The sequence below is a fragment of the Varroa destructor genome, unplaced genomic scaffold (genome assembly GCF_002443255.2).
Source record: "Varroa destructor unplaced genomic scaffold, Vdes_3.0 BEIS01000004.1, whole genome shotgun sequence".
In the NCBI taxonomy this organism is placed as follows: Eukaryota; Metazoa; Arthropoda; class Arachnida; order Mesostigmata; family Varroidae; genus Varroa; species Varroa destructor.
The window spans coordinates 29229492-29249795 of NW_019211457.1; the positions used below are offsets into that span (position 1 = coordinate 29229492).

A 20304-nucleotide genomic window follows, 5' to 3' on the forward strand; every position below is an offset into this window, starting at 1 on the left:
TAGCGTTACGTTTTGATGGGGATTCCATACAAATCAATAGAAGATCACACGAAATTATGAAATATCGGTTTTTGACCCGCTAATTTATCTATAATACATCGAATGCATAGAAAGCTACCAATATCAATTTGCATTTCTGCAATAGTATTTAGACTGACTGAAGCCTCTATGACGACATCATCGTGTTTGTTTGGTACGATCAGTGACCTTTCATCCCGTCTCACTGTACTGCAGATGTATGGCTCCCCGAATCCGCAGTACAACTTATTTAGTACTAATATTTTTGTTTAGGGTTGTAGTTTACAACTTAACCAGAAACGCTCTCATGTTCTGAATCGCCCTATGTCGACTACACGTACGAAAAAACAAAAGGGGACTTCATGCGCCCCATGGCCGTGGTCACCTGTCGTACGCTGTTGTGCTGGGGCGGAGTGTCACTACGTTAATGTGAAATTAAATCGGCTAGACGGCGGGCCTCCCGCTGACCCCGCTGACCTCCAGCAACGTTGCAGTTAATAAAGTTGTATGTTTTGTATCATTGACGGGCTATGTGTCATCTAGAAATACGGTTCTCGGCCGAAACTATTTTACGCTATACTTTAGGACAAACTTGACTGTGTTTTAAAGCCGAGTGTGACCGGTTCAAATGAATAGTATTATATTTTCTTTATCAGGTCACGATTGCAGATTGGAATCGTATAAGGACATCTGTGCAAACTTGCCCATTAAAGAAGTATTGGCTCTTTTTTCTTTGTCTAAAGTTTTGCTACATCAACAACCATAGCTGTGACGTTTGCGCTTCATTTTTCTGCCTAGTGTGACACGCAATCGGGAAACTACTGCGTTAAATGTACATTAATTAATTAAAAAAATTAGTACATAAATTGTTCTCTACAGTCGGGTTAACTACTCAACCAATCAGCGGGAAAATGGCAGTGCATAACAATAAGATCTATACATTACTAAATCAAATGCCTTGTAGATGTTGAGTTATTGCTAAAAGGCAACATGTAAGTTATATAAAGATGGCGTAGAACATTTTCCCCACCGACAATGAAACTGTGCCAGCTTCTACCTAGATGTAGAGCAGCGAAAAAATTTACTGAATTTCATAATTCTACACAAAAGCAAGCTTTAAGACCCGGTCAAGGCCATACGACCCTATTCGAAGACCCTCAAAACATGGTTTTGAGTCAAGTACATGTTAGAGCTAGCTCCAGTGGAAGCATTTCGCGCCACGCTTGTCAAAACTATACATCACTCTCTAATGACGAGCTTAGCAGCCCACAGAGAATCTAATCTTTTGATCACTAATCAATTGCATGATGAGCAATCTTTTGGTCTATACCGTCAAAGCCAAATGATCCGTTTTTAGAAATTTTCCGAAGGTTTCGTTGCTTTATAGCGGTAAATGGGCAACCCAGAAAATGCTCACCCCAAATTAGTACTTGACCCAATAATAACTCGCCGAAATTTGCATCAGTTGATTTTTCTTGTCGCTTGGAACCCGTACCAAATAAATAGAAAGCAGCTGTGGCAGTCAGTTAGTCCACAGGTTTGTCCGACATCATTAGATATGTGTTCTAGTGAACCGGGTCAATCATCAAATCCTGCTAAATAAGCGTATTGATCAGTGGACAACTATTTTTTAAATAAATATCCTTATAATTATCCTTATATCGTTTATACTTATCTATGAAAAAGGTCTGCTTTTTACATTAATTAATAGCTTTAACGTTTGATCGAATCTGTCCAAGTAACAAAGTTTTTGACTAAGTACCTTTGAGAGTCACTGTGTGTATGACAGGTACCGTCCACATTAATTAATATCGAGGAAATATATATATGCGCTTCATAAACAATAGATATTCGAGTCAATTATTATTTGTATGTAAGGCTATTATTAGGCCTGCGTTGCTGTTTCAGGCCAAGTCTCAAATTTGTAAGTTCTCCAGCAGCAGCAGCAGCAGCAGCATAGATCGAAATAAGTCCGGGTTTCTTTCCACAAAAAGCCTAATACTTGATTATATTTAGTGTAGTTTCAGCTAATATTGATAGCGTAAACTTCCCGAAAAAGATTGCCAGATTGTCCAGAATATGGAGATGACCTGGAAATATATACAGCTCATCTACTGGAAGGTAGAAGTGAGGGGATTCATGAAAGATATAAATTAATCAGTAATGGTGCTTAATAGTACCGTTGGGCAGCGTCACTTATGGATATATGCTAATCTCACCTCGCGATAATTTGTTACGATTCTACAGATAATTATAATTATGTCAGTACGGGTCATGGACCTTCGATTCATTCTTTGGCTCGGTAAGCAACGTGGATTTTATAAGAAGAAAAAGCAAACATGTCACAATACGCAAGTTGCGCAGACCAATTAAAGATTTTATATACATTTCTTTTCCTCCATATGCCATAGAACATTTTGCCACGGCAAAATGACGCTATTGAATTGATCTTCAGCAGTGCAGCTTTAGAGGTTACGGGCCGAGATATAGCTTCGTTTGGTTTATGGAAGTAGTTTTTCGGTTGCTGCTTCGTTTTTTTACTTGCTCAGCCATAGATATCTGTCACATAACAGCACGTTCGAACCAGCGACGTCTGAAGCGGACGCATCCATGTGCCAAACTATTACGGTAACGGCAATAGGCCACGACGGAGCAACAGCGTGATTATGGAAAAAAAAACACAGAAATACTATATCATCTCTAAGGATCTAATGATATTACCTCATATTTCACTGCTATTCTGATTATATATTACGTGATGAAACACGTAACATGTGGGTGCTTTAGCATTTCCTCAAATCTTCGCTATATCGTCTTCTGGGACGCCTTCTTCAAATCGCGGTATGTTGATTTTGACCGTTCTATTACATTTTCCTTCGCTGGCCCGTCGCTGGTTGGTAGCTATGTGTCAGATGTTGAAATGTAATGGATAGACTATCGTACTATTATAATTGAATAAAGGAAGATGTTTTGGCCATGACGATTGCCAGTGTTTATTATCATTCAATTGGTAACCTATGTTTAATGAGACTTTGTTGGGAGACGAATATATGGCCTGCCTATTTAACATGATACAGTGGAAATTACGGATTATTAGTTACCCTACCTAGTTATATGGCATGTTGCTCGGTAAATACGGTAAAGTGTTTTCGTACTTCTACGATTGCTTCTAACGTTCGCCTATTTTAGTAAATATGTTATGACGGCTTTCTTTAATTTCTCATCACTTTTTAACTTTAAACAAAATTAAACTTTAAGTACTTAATAACTGAATAGGCCCATTTTTGTTACTCGACATTTTCTGGATTTGTTCTTGTATATTATTCAGGCGGCTTTTTACCCTTTAAATCGCATCATAAAATGAATTTCAATCCATAATAATTCAATGTCTCCATTCCATAATAATTTCTATAGCCAAAACGTTAAGTATTGGACACAAATGCTTGTATCTTGCCACCGAATAGGAAGAGATCAGCGCACCTTGTGGCATTTCGAGAGAACGATAGAACTTCCATGCGCGACAGTAAAAAAAAACGATCCCGCGAATACATCCGACCACGCCGACTTGGTTCGACGTCAGGTGGCGCATGGAATGAGCTTCGCGAAGGCCACTGCTTACTCCAAGCGTCGGCCAACAGTACGCGACCCGTTCGTAGTATAATACGAACGCCGGTTCGTAGGTGCGAATAAACTAGTGCGTTAGAGCGGTAATCCTTACTTCGGGACGGCTGCTCGCCCTTTGGGGCAAAATAGACAATTCAACCAACAGCGTCCAAAGTTTGCTCTACCTTGGTGGAACCTGTGAACAGCTAGGGATGGCAGGCTATACCATTAAGCACAGTTAAAAGGCCACTGCTCATCTTGACTGTGTTAAGATTTCTAGCTGGTCAACGATAACCGCAATGGTTGCGCCGATCTGGTTAGTATTGTGGCATTGTTGATCGTGACGCCGCTGTTGTTTTTATTGTTGTTGACGCGTCCGTAAATGTTATTGTCGTCGCCATTATTGTCGTCAGGATGCGAACATTATAAACGCGCTGATGATCACCTCCTCTGATATTCGCACGCTGCTACCGATGTAGATCAGTGGCCACCAAATGGCACTTCGTCTTGTCCCAAAAGAAAAATAGAAATGAGGCTACGAGGGAAATGGTTTTCGGTAAGGCCGCGTACGGACAAAGTAGTGTTGGAGAAAAAAGGGTGTTGGATATCAGCTTTTATGATCTTTTTAACACACTGGGGCAGACCACACTTGACAGGCGAATGGCCACATCGAATTGTAGAATGCAAAAATCGTGTTCCGCAATGAATTGTGTTTTCAAGCAGACAGACAGACAGACGTACGCGTAGGAGCAGGCCGTACATGGCTGAACGTTTTGTTGATGGACACGTTTGGCAGAACTGGTCTGGGGCTTGTTTGTACCACACTCAGTTCTTTCGGGCAGGAAAAAGCCGCCCCATGTATGTATATGTTACCGTGTTAGATAGGGTGTTATTTAATAAATAGTTGTATTTAATATAAAAGAACAAGGGGCCGGCAAAGGTTAGACATCGTCAGTAAAAGTAGTTTCAGCATCATCTGTATTTATCCTATACAAGCAAGTGAAATCATAGCAAACCACGTGATCCATACACCGTGGTGATGGGTGGCTCACGTTTAGCCACGCATCCTTACATTTCAATTCAGGCCACGGTTTTTGAAACATCGGTCCACGATGATGACGATGATAGGGCTTTGTCGAAAAGGTTGCTTGTTTCCTCGCTGGTATCGATCATCGTCAGTCTGTGATCCGCTGTTCGTTTATCCATTGTTTAATGGCCTGCTTGTTGAAATTACAAACCTTGAAAGCCTATAGATATCCTTTTGTGCGAAGTTTCAAACCTCCAGGCACCCATTGCTGAAACAGTCTGCGCATGAAATATTACGACATAGTGTGTGTACGCGCAAGTTTGATTTACTTTCTTACGCAACTAAAAGTACGTTCGACGAATATTATCTGCCACTACTTTGTAGTATAATATAGGGTGCGACTGTTAGCAAAGAAGATACCCTGGGCAGTGGAACGGCTCTGTTTACAAATGTGTTCCTGTGCAGGAACTGCGAAGGGCGAAACAAGGTTTTCCAATAGTCGTATCAAATCAGGACGTCTAACATTGAATTTACAAGTGAATGAACATTTAAAAATGTTGACGGTAACTTAAGGTCTATTGAGGATGTGTTTCTGCTTTTGTGTCACGCACCACCTGACAAATACCATCCCACGCTTTTTCTTTTAGGACTCTAACAGTATAATGACAAGGTAGAGTTCAAGCTAGTCTGAGCATGTTACTAGTTTGTCGCAAGAGTCGTTCATCGAGAAGTTCTTTCCATATAGTCAGAGTCCTCTGTCGATCTCAGAACTTCTTCAAATCCGTTACGGCTAGAATTGGGGCCGTGCGATGAAACCAGCATGAATGCTACACTGGAGATTATCGAATCCGCTCTGTTATGGATATCTAGACCCGGTATGGGTTTAGTGATGGTACGATTTCATGCTGCTACATTGACCGTCGCCTGGCCGCAGCGGTTCGCGAAGGGACACAGGAAATCATTAAACGCTAGAGACTCGAGCGATCTCGAACAGGAATAACAAATCCTTGCATCGTTGAAGATCTAACCGAGATGTTTCTCGGTGAGGAGACGATGACACCATGAAAAAAGGGGGAAGAAACGTAAGCTGGCGTGAGACCTTATCGAGCCAATCACAATCGATCGATAATCGCTCGAATCCAGATCTTTGGCCAAAAAGCTCTGCCCGTATTTCCGTGTCGATGTGTTCTTACGGGGAACGCAAGAGAACGAGGGTACCGCTACGACCAAACGTAATGGTACGTGAACCCCTATTTCGAGAGTGAACAAAGTAACCACCCTGAACGATACTCCGTTACAGCCGCTGCTTTCTTATTGGCAAAGAGATTGACACATTGAGCAGCGCAGCAAATCCGCCCTGCGATCCACGATCACTGCCGAGCATCCTGCGGACTCGGACTGTTCAGCTTGTTTGATTCTTCTTTGAGTAACCCTCGGAGAGGCCAAGAAACGGCCTCATAACTAGCACAACCGGGTCAGCTGTTTAGTGAGATATAAAGCTTCTTGTGGCTTCCGACAAGGCTCAGATCCACATATGTGAGGAAAAACCTTTATGAATGCTATCGCATAAAGAGGCAGTCCTTCAGCAAGGCGGCCGTCACGACGACGACGACTCCGTTATCAAACTACGAGTGCGCTTCGATCGAATCTTATTCAAGAGGTATGTACTAGAAACAAAATGCATTGGGCACCTTGAGTCGTTAATAACCAAGAGTTTCACTACTTTTGCAATAGATGCTATCGTGTGCCTACTTGTAGTGATAACTGCCGGTGATGGATTAATGCCATGGTCAACTTTCGTCGTATAGTAGAAGTATATAGCATATTGGTCCTAACCTATGCTGTGAGCTTAGTGCTTTGTATATGTGATGTACCGTGTACCTATTCATTTATTACTTTATTTAATTGCACATGAAAATAAGGGACGCTATTAAAAATAGTTTTAGCCTATTTGTGCCTTTTAACGCTGGATGAAACCATGCCCACACCATCGGCACCTTGTGGCTGTGCGTGTCGCCTTCGCTTTAGGTTAGACAGTATACGGCAGCTGACCGATCGTGTCGACTGAACCTATCGATCCAACAGCACCGGCATAGGACGATATCTATCCTCGAACGAAGGCGATTAGAACCGAATCGAACATTTACGGCAAAAAAAAGGAACGACTTTGCTAGCCCTCGCGGCCGATCTTTATACAGAGATTTCTAGTAGCCAATTGCTTCTTACATTACTGTTTGCCTACGACGCTTCGATAGTTTTAACGTTGTGTCCTATCAATGGTAGAACACGCCGGCCACTCCTGCCTTTTATTTCATTCAATATTTAACCCACGTTGATTTCATAGTATCTTGCCCAGTGTCGGCTTTGTGCCTCCTTCCCGCTACTCGACTCTGCGTCATTTTATCCGAAATAAAGCCAATCAATTCGATAAACTTACCGGCAGGTCAATCAAAGCACACCGAAAGTGAAAAAATAACAGATCGCGCAGGAAAATTCCTGTAACCCACAGTTCTCTATAAACGCCCACATCATCCATCTGCGTAGGTCGACGGTTGTATCAGCGTCAGATTCCATGGTACCGCCGTGCTGCGCTTCACTGGATGGATGTGTATACATACGTATATGTGTTCATTGCAGCAGGGACGGTAGCGTTGGGTTTCGGGCATTGTTCCTGCGACGTTGCCATTTTAATCGCACGTATGAGTTCGTCTCACTTGGCGAGCCCACTGCCATTCGTCTTTGCTATTGCTGCTTCTACCATGTCTTCGACCGGCCGAAGTTCTTCTTCGTATACTTGACGCCGACTCGCATCATCTTTGCTGAAAATTAATTATTTCTTGCCGTTATAGCTATTACAATTGTAACGAAGGCTACTGGTGACAGCAAAGGTAGTAACGGTAATACTAGCAGTAATGTGTAGAGCTTCGCGTTAGCGCTACGATCAACGATGCACTTCCGTTGTTACTTCCCGAGCTAGACGAAGCAGTTATTGTAACAACTATAGTTCAGGTGCAGAAGGCAAGACGGCGCTGGTTGCAGCTATGGTCATAAGCAAACCAGCGAAGAACAATGCGTAGATAGAAAAACCCACATATTTTATCTTAAGAGTCAGCCATATCAAAAAAAAGAATGGGCAAAACGTCGTCGTAGCTTCTGTGGATAAATTAGAAGGCACATCTTGCCGCTACAAGTGCAACAGAAGTCGCTAACAGTTACTCAACAAGAGCGGGACTCTCCGCCGCAGCTGGGTATCATTCGATATTTGGAGGCGCTCGTCCTGACAATACGCTTCGGTTTGTGAATCCATTGCCGCTAAGCCGACCCAGACCCAGACCCACTGGTTAACTGAGCTTAGTCCCGTTAACCTCACATGAATCCAGTTGATAGATCTGAGAATAATCCCGTACCGGTAATAGTTAAAAGAATTATAGCTGTAAGGAAATATAATAACAGTAACGATAATAATACTATACTCTGAGGTCAGAACGGATTTTTATATACATGCTTGTTTTTGCGTGTTTCTTGAGAACAAGCCTAGGTGGCCTTAAAGGTTTCTCTGACTTTTATGTGTAGAATTGACGGGAATAACGTACACATATATATATATAGACATACTATGCTTCATGTTGTGACTTCTCGAGGGCTGATTGATTAGGTTTACCACAATCTAACAGCTCTAGATAGAGCACTAGGGAGCAAATGACGTACCTGAAAAGATTAATAACTGCTGTGTCGAGCGCTTGCCAATTGTGGGGCAATGGAAAGTTACTATGATGTCCAACAGCACATTCGAGCATGTTTAGCCATATCCTGCCAAGAGATAGAACTGGAAAAGCAAGCATGAAGTGAGAACGGTAGAATAATATGTTACGTGACGCATCCATGATTCTCAGCGAACATCCCTCGGCCTCCTCCTGCGACCCCGCAAATATCTGCGACAGTGATTCTGTTTTGTCACAACGTCAATCGGTCGACAATTTCCTCTTTAGGAGCAGTTAGACATTAAAATGGGCCTGCTGTTGATCGTTATGTTCCGCCGTCAAAAGTTGACACGCGCTCAATTTGACTGTTGCTAAAACAGCCTCGGAATCGCAAGCATTATGGCTTTCCGATCTAGGCTGTGTAATGATGCGTGTGGACCGATAGAGAAAAGGCAATCGCATCTAGAAGTGACTAGAAAAGATAAACTGTCTATGTAATTTGACTTGAGGGCTCCTGCCACAGTTTCTTGTATAAAATATGGTGTTTCGTTCGAGCGACTTCGCGTGAAGTGACCATCTTCCATGCGAAACGTCAGCGGAGCATTTGCTTAGGGTCTTCTTCAGCGTAGCCCGGTGAGTTAGCTTTCTCCATGGGGGGCACAGGAGGCAGATACTTCTTGTGCAGTGCGTTGCCATTGCTGAACAGGTCGACTGTTAATGAACTGGACGAACAACGCTTTCAAAAAGCCGATGCGACCAACTAGCGGCTCGTGGGGCATTGTCGTTTAAAACACTTATAAAAGTGCCAAACAAAACGGTTGACTCGTGTCGGTATAAAGCGCTTGCTACTAAGACGACATGGAAGAAGCTCGAAACCTTGAATCTGATCGGATGAACTTTGGATAAAGTGGGAACAAATGTAAATGGAAGGTTGTAAAACACCGTAGATCGTATCGTATTAGGTCTTCGGTGCTGTTGAATAGACGTAAACGAGTGAGATAGGTTTAAAAACCTGTGAATGAATGTAGAAACGATTTCATATATTCGACCATTAAGATCAGCCTAATGTGCAACGACTCCGCGAATCGATGAGATGAGTTCAGCTCCATTAATAAACTACACAATGGTGTAATAATTTAATGTGAGTTTTCCTTTTGACACAATCTAGTACACAAAAGATTGTGTTAGAATAGAGCTATCTTGTCATTGTTGGCAAACAATTCGCCGTATGAAGTTCCATATATATTTCCATTGAGAAAAGGGCGCACCTTTGTATCTAGTACATCATAAGGCAAAAACGACAATGCCTATAGTATTTCACTACTCAGAACTAATACAACTTTACTTCCGAACGATCATCCTATTCCGGAAGTACCTTGAAACAAATGCAAGCCGGAGCACGTTATCGACTATCAGATCACTGTTTGTTCATATGGCAGAGCACCCTAACACGGGCTCAACCCACTGTCAGCTTTTATATCCAGCGTTGCGATATTAATGACAACAGCACTATTTTATCACAGATTGCCCCCCCGACGGTAGGGCGATCTCTACGATTTATCTATTTTTGCTCAAGAATGAATTGTAGATTAGAGATATATGGATGAAGGACCACATCGCTTATCCATTTACTGGTTTTGCTGCTGCTGCTGCTGCTGGTGCTGGTGCTCCTGTGTTTTGATCAACTGCGCGAAGAGTGCTTGAAGTGCATGAGGTTTTCAAGCCCATTGTACTGGATATAGAGTCATGCATGAGAACGCCACGAAACGCTACTCTATATGGTCTTCTTCCCGTTTGAAGAACAAGAAGATATTGCCCCGACAATAGTAGATCAAAGTTCTTGTTTTGCAGTCTAATTCGCCCCTGAAGACAAGCATTACCAGCCGCTATTATATTTATACGGCATTTCCGCTTGATCATGTAAGTTGTTTCAAGCGTTTACCACGGGAGCAATTGTTATTGGTGACTCTGATCAGCCGATTCTCGTTGAGATAACATTGTACTGATACACAACAACATTCCAGCGACTTGATTATACGAAGACCTCTAGAAAATTCACGTAAACAAGTTTGATGTATTATTCATTAACCAGTAACTGACTGGTCGTTGGGCGTTCCCCTTTCATTGCCTGTCAATGTAAAAAAAAAAGGGCGAAGTTATTTTACCGTGCGAAAGGATGCAGGGAAATATCTAGTCCAATGGGTGTAGCTTTATAATGTAACCGTATGATTGGGCTCGAGAAAACTGATCGGGCCTAATAATAAAACAAGGATGACAATAAGTCGTTAACCGTATATGTTGCTCGGTCTTTGTTAGTCCAAATCTAAGAGAAAACCGAAGCATTACCCTAGCAGGATTTTTCGTCGTTGCCATCTTATAACGAACAGAACCGTATCTCGTTAATGGCTGCCTATTGTCACACGAGCGTGTATGCTCTTTACCAGATATTAAACGTCATTTCATTGGATTGGTTCATCAAAAACACTTTGTAATATATATTTACATAGAACAAACTGGCAATTTGTCAACGCTAAAGATCTTAAAGCCTTTGGTAAAGCTAAACTTAACAGGGAACGAGCGGTCACTGCGAACTTCTATTCTCCGCGTTGTGAAATTTCCAAAAACCAGCGTTCGGCAAAAGGTCGGCGTCAATAGCAATATCGCCACTATGTAGCGTCATAGATTTGCTGGTTCTGAGCTAGCTAAAAAAGAAGCCTTATCGACCGCCTGTAAAGGGTCCATGATAACGCTCTTCATTGGACGCCTGTGCTTCCTTTCATCGCATCTGGTAGCGCTTCTTTGACGTTTAGCGCTACGATGGCTGTCGCCGCACGCATTGACTGAAGTGATTTTAATGACGTATCTGTGTTCTACCGCTGCCTGTACGTAGCTGAGTTAACGTGAAAAAAGGCGACAACGCTCAAGTAGATTTACTTTAGAATGACAAAAATAATAACAAAGGGTATTTCAATAAATTAACAGGAAACGAAATGGTGTAGGCGTCACTTATAACTGTAATTTATCTAATTTAGATAGTCTTATGTGGTAAGAGCACGGCTGAACGGGAGCTGGTAATCAATCGGGCGATGACAAACTTTTGTGATTAAAAAGCTAGCAAAGCCGAACCCTTCACGCGATGCCATTGGACATGATCGAAAGCAGTTGTATTATGGATCTTTAAAAACCTATAGGCTAAAAATACCACGTGCCCCTATGGCTCAAGGTTGAACAGAGAAATCTGGAACCGGTCGATCTAGATTAAAAAATAAAACGTGCGAGACGCCCAAACTTATGGTGTTCCCCCATGATCGTGGATTGTGATCTTGAGTGCAAAATCATGTCTAGCGAAAGTTCCATAGGGGTATCCAAGCCATTGCCACCGACGTACGTTGAATGCGTTGGATTGCTTGCGAATCTTTTTGTTTTAGCTTTAGTTAACTTTTCCCCGAACGAAGTTTTCAATTCTATGTTAAGTTTAAGTCACTCATTTAATGGCAAAATCGACGCCGAGGCGAAAATATCGCCGCACCACCGCAGATTGATACCAAGTAGATCGAGCGCGTTCACTCCCGCGCTTTACAACGACATGCTACTATTCATAGAACTTCATTGCCATAAAGCTTATAGCACTGGCATAAAATATTGATCGAAATGTCATGAGTTAAAGAGTTATGAGAGATAAAGTTGCGTTAACACAACAACCAGTCGTGCGTTAAAGCTGGCTAGCAAACAAAATTTACAATAAACTTGGCAATTGGAGAGTTAAATTTCTTTTATACAAGGTTTGCACGATATAATGTCAGTAGACAATTTATCAAATCAGACTTCTGAATAGATTTCTATCTAGTATATATAATGTACATAATAAGAACGATACACGATAAATGCCTATTTGCGCTCAGCTCACGACTATCTCAGACATTGTTGCTATAATCCTATAATACGGATTTATTAATTGTGATACCGTGTCGAAGCAGGAGTAGCTGGAGAGTGTACAGAAAGTCTAGCATATTGGCATTCAGAACATTATCGTGATATCAGTGGCAAAAAAATACCACAGCAATAAAATCTATTCATACGTCTTATCTGATTATACCTTAGAAGGTAGATCGAGTGTTTGGCGAACGCCATCGTTCTGGACTTAGTCGTATATAGACTCGATAGTCAAGTCGAATTTTCACAATGACACATACTTACATTTAAAAATAAAAGGTCAAATTTAAGGCTTTCGTATCCTCGACAAGATGATACCATGTCCACCTCTAAATCCCTCAGACCGTGACCACATTACGATATAATACGCTTAGATATGATTAAACATTGTTCCATATGACGTGTCGGTTACACATCAATGCGCTCGTACGCAGATTCTATGAGAAACTGCAATCCCTGCCGGAAATCGTTGCTACCCTCATTCACCTCTACGAAACAATAGCACAGTTCCTCCTTGTGCACCCCTCGACTAGTACGCAACTACTCGAGTTGTCAGCATCGCTTATACGTTTATTTGGTTCTGCTCGTTACCGTTCTATCGAAGAGGTGCTTAACAAAAATCGACCACTTTTGCTCTGAGTGGGTACACCTGTTACCCCTGCGGCATCTACTGGCACCTGGCTACACTGGCTGGGCAGCTCTAACCGTCAATAGCGAAGCGATGGGTCGATCGTCAGTCTTTCACGTATCCACCAATCAATATGCGAACCAGTCAATTGATCGAAATCACTTTTTTCGAAAAACTTCGCTACGCACACATCCGCCACGAGGCGATCGGTGAAATAACCGACTGACTGATGAACTTCAACATGTGGTTCTCAATGGTGCATGAAATCTGGACCCTTCAGACTGAGGCGTTGTTGATGTTGAAGGGGCGTCGAGCGTCCTGACGTCAGGTCCACGCCGGCACTGTCGTCATGCTTAGCGCCGTTCACACAGCTGCTGCGACTTTTTTACACGATTTGCGACGAGCTTCTTGCAGGGCGACGTGCCGCAACGGAACTGTTCCCTGTTCGCGTCCCAGAGTCACTCGATGAGTCGTTTGTTATTCCACAATTTTTTTATGTTTTTCTTATCATCACAGCTGTCGCCGGCTGCGTCATCTTCACCCACGTTCTTTTATTATTATTCCTTTGTTTATTTGTATCGAAATTTTGCGAGTACCACTGCTGTAAGTGATGCCGCTGCTGTATCACCGCTTCGATGTCTGTCGCAAAACGAAACGTCTCTGTGTGCGGTCGGCTGGGTGTGGGGATTAGAGCACATTGGGCGTGAAGGCTATGCAGTAGCTACGGGGGCGAATCCTTGAACAGTTTTCCTGAATCACGGCAAGTTCAACATCACAGACATTCACATAAAAACGCTATTATAGTTATTGGAGCAATTGCCCGTCAGCAGATATCATTAATCGAATGCTACCACTCTGAAGGTAATCATCAGCGTAATGACTGCTGACATCATGACCAGCGCAAAGTCTTTCATTGAGTATCAAAGCGTGCTAGTTGATATTGTTACAGTTTACTGATATTGGCGTGGCAGTCAATTGTGGTTTCATCATTTCTTGCGAAGTTCCCATTTGGCCGTTATACTCCACAATATGCTTAAAATGTTGTCTATTAAAACGATCCCTAGCGACGTCGATGACGCTGTGTTATGAGAGCGTCATCGGTGCCAGAATAAATACGTAAACAACAATACAGTTGTAATCCGCTGATCGATCGAGGACAAAAAACGCATTAAATAGAAAACGTTAGCCTGCAAAAGCAGAGTTGTGACCACGTGACCAAGTGGCTTCGTAGACTTGTCAGAGGATGGCAAAAACCAGCGAATTCGACTGATGACGTAGAAATCTGATGTTTTCTCAAGCTTTGTGTTATCGATGCATTGACCTGCCTCTTTTCCTGTCATTCGGCCTCATATTTTCTTTTTGGGTTTTACTCGTTTTCTTTTTCGATAGAATATCTTGTTGGGTCCTGCTCACTTGGCTGTGCTCAGCTAGCTGTTATGCCTTGCTCCCAACATCTCTCACTTTTCGGTTTTGCCTCGAACGCCCCCTTTGAATCATCGATAACATGTTTCTCAGTTTAGATGTTTGGTAATAAGTGAAGGTCCTCATTCTTTCTATACCTCAAAACACTGTCATTGTAAACCTTATTTGTTTATCTAATGTCGTCATTATTCCATTGGTTGACGATAGATTCTTTTCCACAAAGAAATCTCTTTATTTTTCCAACGACCGAAATAGCAGTAGTTAAAACCACACCTACTACTGTTTTGCATTTGTTATGGTTTGATATGTCATAATTTAAGCTCGTGTTCTTATTATTATATAGGAAAACAAATAAAAGGCACGCAGAATCAGCAAATCTTATCAAAGCCGATAGCACCATACCAGCAGTTTAGAAGCTTGGCCGATTCAACGTTCATAGAAGAGAGAGGGAAAGGGGGTGTTGATAAACCCACTGAAAAATAAAACGAGAGATCAGCCGCCAACAATAGTCCGTATCCCCCAACTCTTACTGGAAACAATGTTTTCTCTTGGAACCTCCTTTGTAAGAAAGAAGTATATTTTGCCTGCGCTCATCGGCAGCAGCCGGTCAAACTATAACATGTATAATAATTTTTGGAACTAACTTAGTCATGTTACTTCGGACACCGCACAAATATACCTATATTAAACAACAAATACAATAATATAAAAAAAGGATAACCGCAGGAATCAAGTACCATATGCATACCGTGTTGCCACGGCAAGATTAGCCAACCGTTAGGGACGAATTTGTACGGGAGCACGAAGAGGATCGTCACTTAGTGAAAGGGGTCGGCGGAACTGTTCCTGCTACCGAGGAAAATATTTACCCCCGCCGTTCGGCGACGGTGGAAACGTTACTTATACGATGCAAAGTCGGTCTGCAGTTCGTGGTGCCTGAGGTGGCGGTATTTTTTTTACTATGGCAAGTTCACGGCGTCGCCAATCCTGAGCCATGCTGTGTCGTGTTTCATAGAGCTCCGTGCTGCTGAATATCTGGAGCGCTTCGTTTCCTTCGCCGCCAACGCGCGAGGGGCTGGCAAGGGGCAAGCGGTGACGGTAGTTGTGATAACGCTCTTTCGCGCGGATCAGCCCAGCCTGCTGACTGGCCGTAATGGCAAACACATGCCGGGACCCCATAACGACCAGGGCGCTGGCAGACACAACAGTGGAAAGTCGTCCATGATCAACGTCCACATTGGGCAAAGCAAAAACGTAGCTAAGATACAGCACGAAAAAGAACGACGAGAAGGTATTGACGATAACAGTACACGCACGTAATAGACAGTACGAAGAGTGCAGCTGGGAAGCTTCCGCACGGCTGCGCGGAACCCCGTAGAAGACGACGCGTACCGATCTGAACTGGACGTATTGATACGGTGATGGTGTATCGTGGGCGTAATGTGATTAACCGCTAGGCATTTTGTTTATGGATATTGGATTGTATTAAGGTCATTGAATTGCGTCACGAATATACTATAGGAACGTGAGCTTCGGGTCGTAGAAATTTGGCAAATCGAAGTCGAGCTGCGAGCTATTTATTTATTTATTCCAAGCTCGAAAATTCAATAAAGAGACAGAGAGACAACGCGTGGATAACTATCGTGAAAGTTCAACGTAGGCGTTCGGATCAGCATTGCCGAAGTGCACAAGCTTAAGCTGAAGTGTGGTGAAGGATACCGATTCATGTGAGTGTGATGCTGCCCTAAATGCAAGCCGTTGTGTTGAAGGAGTAATACTTACTGTTTATAAGATAACACGGGTGTAATGCGTATGTGTAAGTAATTTGCCCTGGGTGCAATTCGTGTTTGCACCGTATTGATTCGTTGTTTAGAAATATACGTGGCTATGTATTTTATTATTTTGTTTATGTTAAACTTCTGCATTGGTCACCTGCAGCAGACTAATATCAACAGCAGGTAATGTAGCTCGAGGTTAAAAAAAAAATGTATCGGCATAACGTGAACGATACGTTACGATAAACGCTTGATGTAAAGTTAAATCTAAATACCTCCACATATAACTATTATAGTTTTTTGGTATTTACTATTTTGCTACTACTACTATTTTTACTATTTTACTGTTCGAGTATTTTGGCTTACCCTATGGAGATAACTCAACCTTCGGCGTTCAATGATCGGGTGTTATAATAACTTAAATGCTTTCTTATAGTTACTAAGTTTTTAATGTATATCTTATTCGGGCCAAATATATACCCATGAGACAAAGAGTGGTGAAATTGTAATCGTCTCTGAACAGCGCAATATTTACTTTGGCACATTTGTGTTGCACAATTGATGACAGGTGTTGCTAGATTGCGCTAGAATTTTTTTCATCAATCATAAAATCCATCAGTCGTAAACTGCAGAACCTTCGCTAGCATAGTTCAAGTCAACCACGGTTAGGTGTTACTGTTTAATACTGAGTCTGATCCTAACATTTACAGGCAACAAATAATTGATAAAAAAAAAAAAAAACTTTTTTCTGCAACTAAAATATGTACAACAGGATAACTTTCGCTCTGCAGAAAACTTCCCCAACTTCCGGATACATCACGTAAAAGAATAGACTGATTCTATTGGTTTAGTTCGCTACTCGTATATAAACGCGATGTGTTCAGGGGTCGCAGAAACCGAGCCCGAATACTTCAACAAATTATGATTAGTAATCTAAAAAAACCGAATAAAAAGGTACTCGCGCTAGAGCGAAGCGGTGCCTTGTTTAGGCACCGCTTCGTTCTAGTGCTAAAAGCGAATTCTCGTTTCCGCATTTTGTCGTAAGAGTCAATGGACGCCTGTGAGAATGGGTCACTTCTAAAAGAGAAGCCCATCCTATACTACAGGCCGATTAGCCGAATCGAAAGTTTCCCATTTAATCGTAGTACACTATGTACATGGGGGTATTTTCATAATTTCGAATAAGCTTTTTTTTGTTTGATTCTCTTTCCTCAATTGATGTTTCGTCGTGCGTCTCACAAGTACGACAGGAACACTTCCCATTGTACAACCCTGATAGCCCTAGCAGAAAGAATTAACTATCCTTGTTCTTCCTCGCACTGCAGTCGGTCTGCTGAAAAATCTCGAGCCCTAGCGAACGACACGTCGTTGGATATCAACCGACGGCTCATCGGCTCGCGAAGACAGTCAACTACATAGTGAATACAGCTGTAGTAGTGCATATCTTTACCACGTCTAGTAACAGCAGTTCAAACGCGGTACATGACGTTGTGAATTGTAACCCCCCGCCATCGCTGTTGCTACGTCTGCTGATACCTGACTTTAAGTTAGCAACGGCCCAGAATAAGGGGAGCACGGCAAGAAAATAATAGCCGTGAGTTTTTTTTTTTTTATGTATCGTTTCAAAAGCGGCTTCTGGCGCTCCAGCTACTCCGGTGTTTGTATTGACGTAAGCTATTTTACTACGGCTGTTTCTGTCGTTAGCGTCGTTGTTGTTGTTGTTGTTGTATAACTCTATGTCAATCCGCCTTCCTTTTTGCGAATTTAAAATGCGACACATCATCCATTCTATAAGAAACGACGTTCCTCATATGAACTATCGGTCCGAGCTGACTTGCTGCCAACATTCGCGTGTTGATACCATATTTATTACTGCTACAAACGTATGCAGCGTGCTTTGGAAACTCCTGGTACAGGAAACACTAAAAAATAGTCGGAAAAAAGAAAATAAAGATCGCCGGTGTATCTTGTATAGCTCTTCCCGCTGCGTACGTTATTAAATTTGTTGATATTCTAAGTTTACTCATCGATTTTTGCCATGTCACCTTGTTGTATAATGGGGAGAAACTTTTCGAACACCCTGTATACATGCTTTCCTTGGTATCTCTTCCGTCACTTATATTTCCTATAGGCACGCGTATAATTTTTGGAATTTTCTTTTTGAGCTATTCTTTTGGAGTCCGTATTGCGTTAGCGTTGTCATTGTCGTTGCGTATAGCTAGACATCGGTTCTACAATCAGTTTAGGTGATCTGGGTCTGTCTGGTCAGGGAAGATGAGGTGGGCATGTCTTCGGTCTAAAGTATCACCTGTGATGCGATAAATATATAGAGTATCACTGTTAGGTGGAACGGTAAAAATCGAGTAGATTTAATATTGAGGCTCTGTTGAGCTGAAAAAAAGGCTCAAACGGAATAACGATGGTACGAATCCATGTAAAGTATATTTTAATGTTGAGATTATAATAACGTTAAGCAATACTTTCGGCTCTGATCTTTGCTGCAAACCTAACAACGCTTATTCGGAAGAGACTAGCTAATTTGAAAACAGGATTAGAGTCATTGTTACAAAGCTTACGATAGAAAGGTTCTCTTGACTTCGTTTGCGGCTAAATATATATAAGTGACTTAATTATTAGCCTAACGGAGCTTGACCCGTATGACTAGGTTCCCTAATTTCATCTTAGGCTTAATATTTTATATTTGGTCCTAGTAGGCCTTGAACTACTATGGTACTTCCACAGACACAGAAGGCGCTTTGTCCATTTTCATTGAGGATAAAGCAATATAGTCAAAGTTCCAACGTCTGGTCAGCTGCCTGTAACGAGATATGCCTAAATTTGAGTAAAAAACGTAAAACATTTCACAATTTACGGTACTTCCCATTGATTGTAATGATAACTCTTATCCGTATTAATTCACGTAGGCGACAAAGCTATCGTAGTGCATTGATGTCGTGAACGTGTGCTAAAAACGTTCTAATAGATCTATGGAGATCAATGACCACGTCAGTAGTAAAAGTTGACTCTCTATACATGTAACGACCTGTTGTGCGGGACCAGGATTTCAACAGCGGCAAACGATTCCATAGCTGGGTAATCTAAACGCAGTAATTTTTCTACCGGATCTACAAACGGATCCAGTTGATTCCGCGGTAATTTTTGTCCCAACACCTAAAAATTTTATGCCCTCACACTACCAATCGTCAAGGCGGGCACTTCTTACAGCGACAGATTAAGGGCTTTGGCAACCGTGAATTGCACGAATCGGATTCGCTTATTCAGCGATTTCTCGTACGACCTCTCCGACCGAACTGAAGTCGCCCCTCGTCCTTGGGGCTATCTGTACTTAAAACTATAGGGAAACTGTATGGCTTCAGTTCAAGTTTAGTGCTTGGGCTAACTAAAAAAAAGACAGTTATATGCTAGAAGTTCTAAAAACGCACCGCTGGTATCATTACCGTCTCCTACAAAATAGCGTAAAATTAATTTCATAGTGGAGATTATGGTAGGTAAACTGGCTTTGAATCTATCATTGCACGAAGTTATGTCCTGCATGAAGTACTAAAATATGCAATTAAATTTGTATTGATTTATATATTCGTCCTTTGTAGAAGCGTTTCATAGGGCCTAATATTACACCGTATGATGCTGGGCGGATATTTATCCAAAAACCTTTGTATTTAGCAGCACTCACGGGCAAAGCCCAGAAAAACGACTTTGACTGTTGCTTTCGGCGCAATAGTAAGCAAAAATCTGGCATTGTCTACCTTAGTCCGATGGCCGATACCAAGAGCTTGTACGAGTTGTTAAACTGAAATTGAACGACGCTTAAATTAAATATGTACATTTCTAACAAAACAGTGAAAATTAACCTACCTTCAGACTACGCGTTGCGTAATTGTTACCATCGCAGTAAATCACAACGCCACTTATTATTATTATTACATAATAGTTTGCCACTTCACAGCACTTAACCCCCGAGTGGTTCCCCACGCCTATATAAGAACACCTGAATATACTGCGGCATGATAATTAATGATGATCCCGTATCATCATTTAATGAAATTACTTGCTCGTTTCGCCTTCGTAACTACGTTAACAAGTGCCTTAAGTTATTTATGTTTCAACTAAACCGTTTGTTTAACATGACGAATTAAGATCGAACGCTCGTATGTAGGACGCACAGCAGTAGCAAGG

At 41.9% G+C, this 20304-nt stretch overlaps 2 protein-coding genes across 5 annotated transcripts in view; one reads left to right on the forward strand and one right to left on the reverse strand.

The window, feature by feature from the left end:
* The window catches only part of Trs31 (trafficking protein particle complex subunit 31), a 76199-nt gene extending 56199 nt beyond the window's left edge, over window positions 1–20000 (reverse strand). The window contains exon 1 of the mRNA XM_086985938.1: window positions 19984–20000. The gene's annotated coding sequence lies outside the window, so the exon portion shown is untranslated. The remainder of the gene's footprint in view (window positions 1–19983) is intronic.
* Window positions 5981–20304, forward strand: part of LOC111250396 (uncharacterized) — a 28145-nt gene continuing 13821 nt past the window's right edge. The window contains exon 1 of one of the 4 annotated variants that reach the window (XM_086985929.1): window positions 5981–6308. In XM_086985929.1, the coding sequence (XP_086842055.1) occupies window positions 6205–6308 (104 nt within the window). In that variant the 5' untranslated portion in view covers window positions 5981–6204. Of the gene's footprint in view, window positions 6309–15485; window positions 16060–20304 lie in introns of those variants that run through there. The other 3 variants (XM_086985931.1, XM_022805602.2, XM_086985930.1) reach the window with 3 other exon arrangements.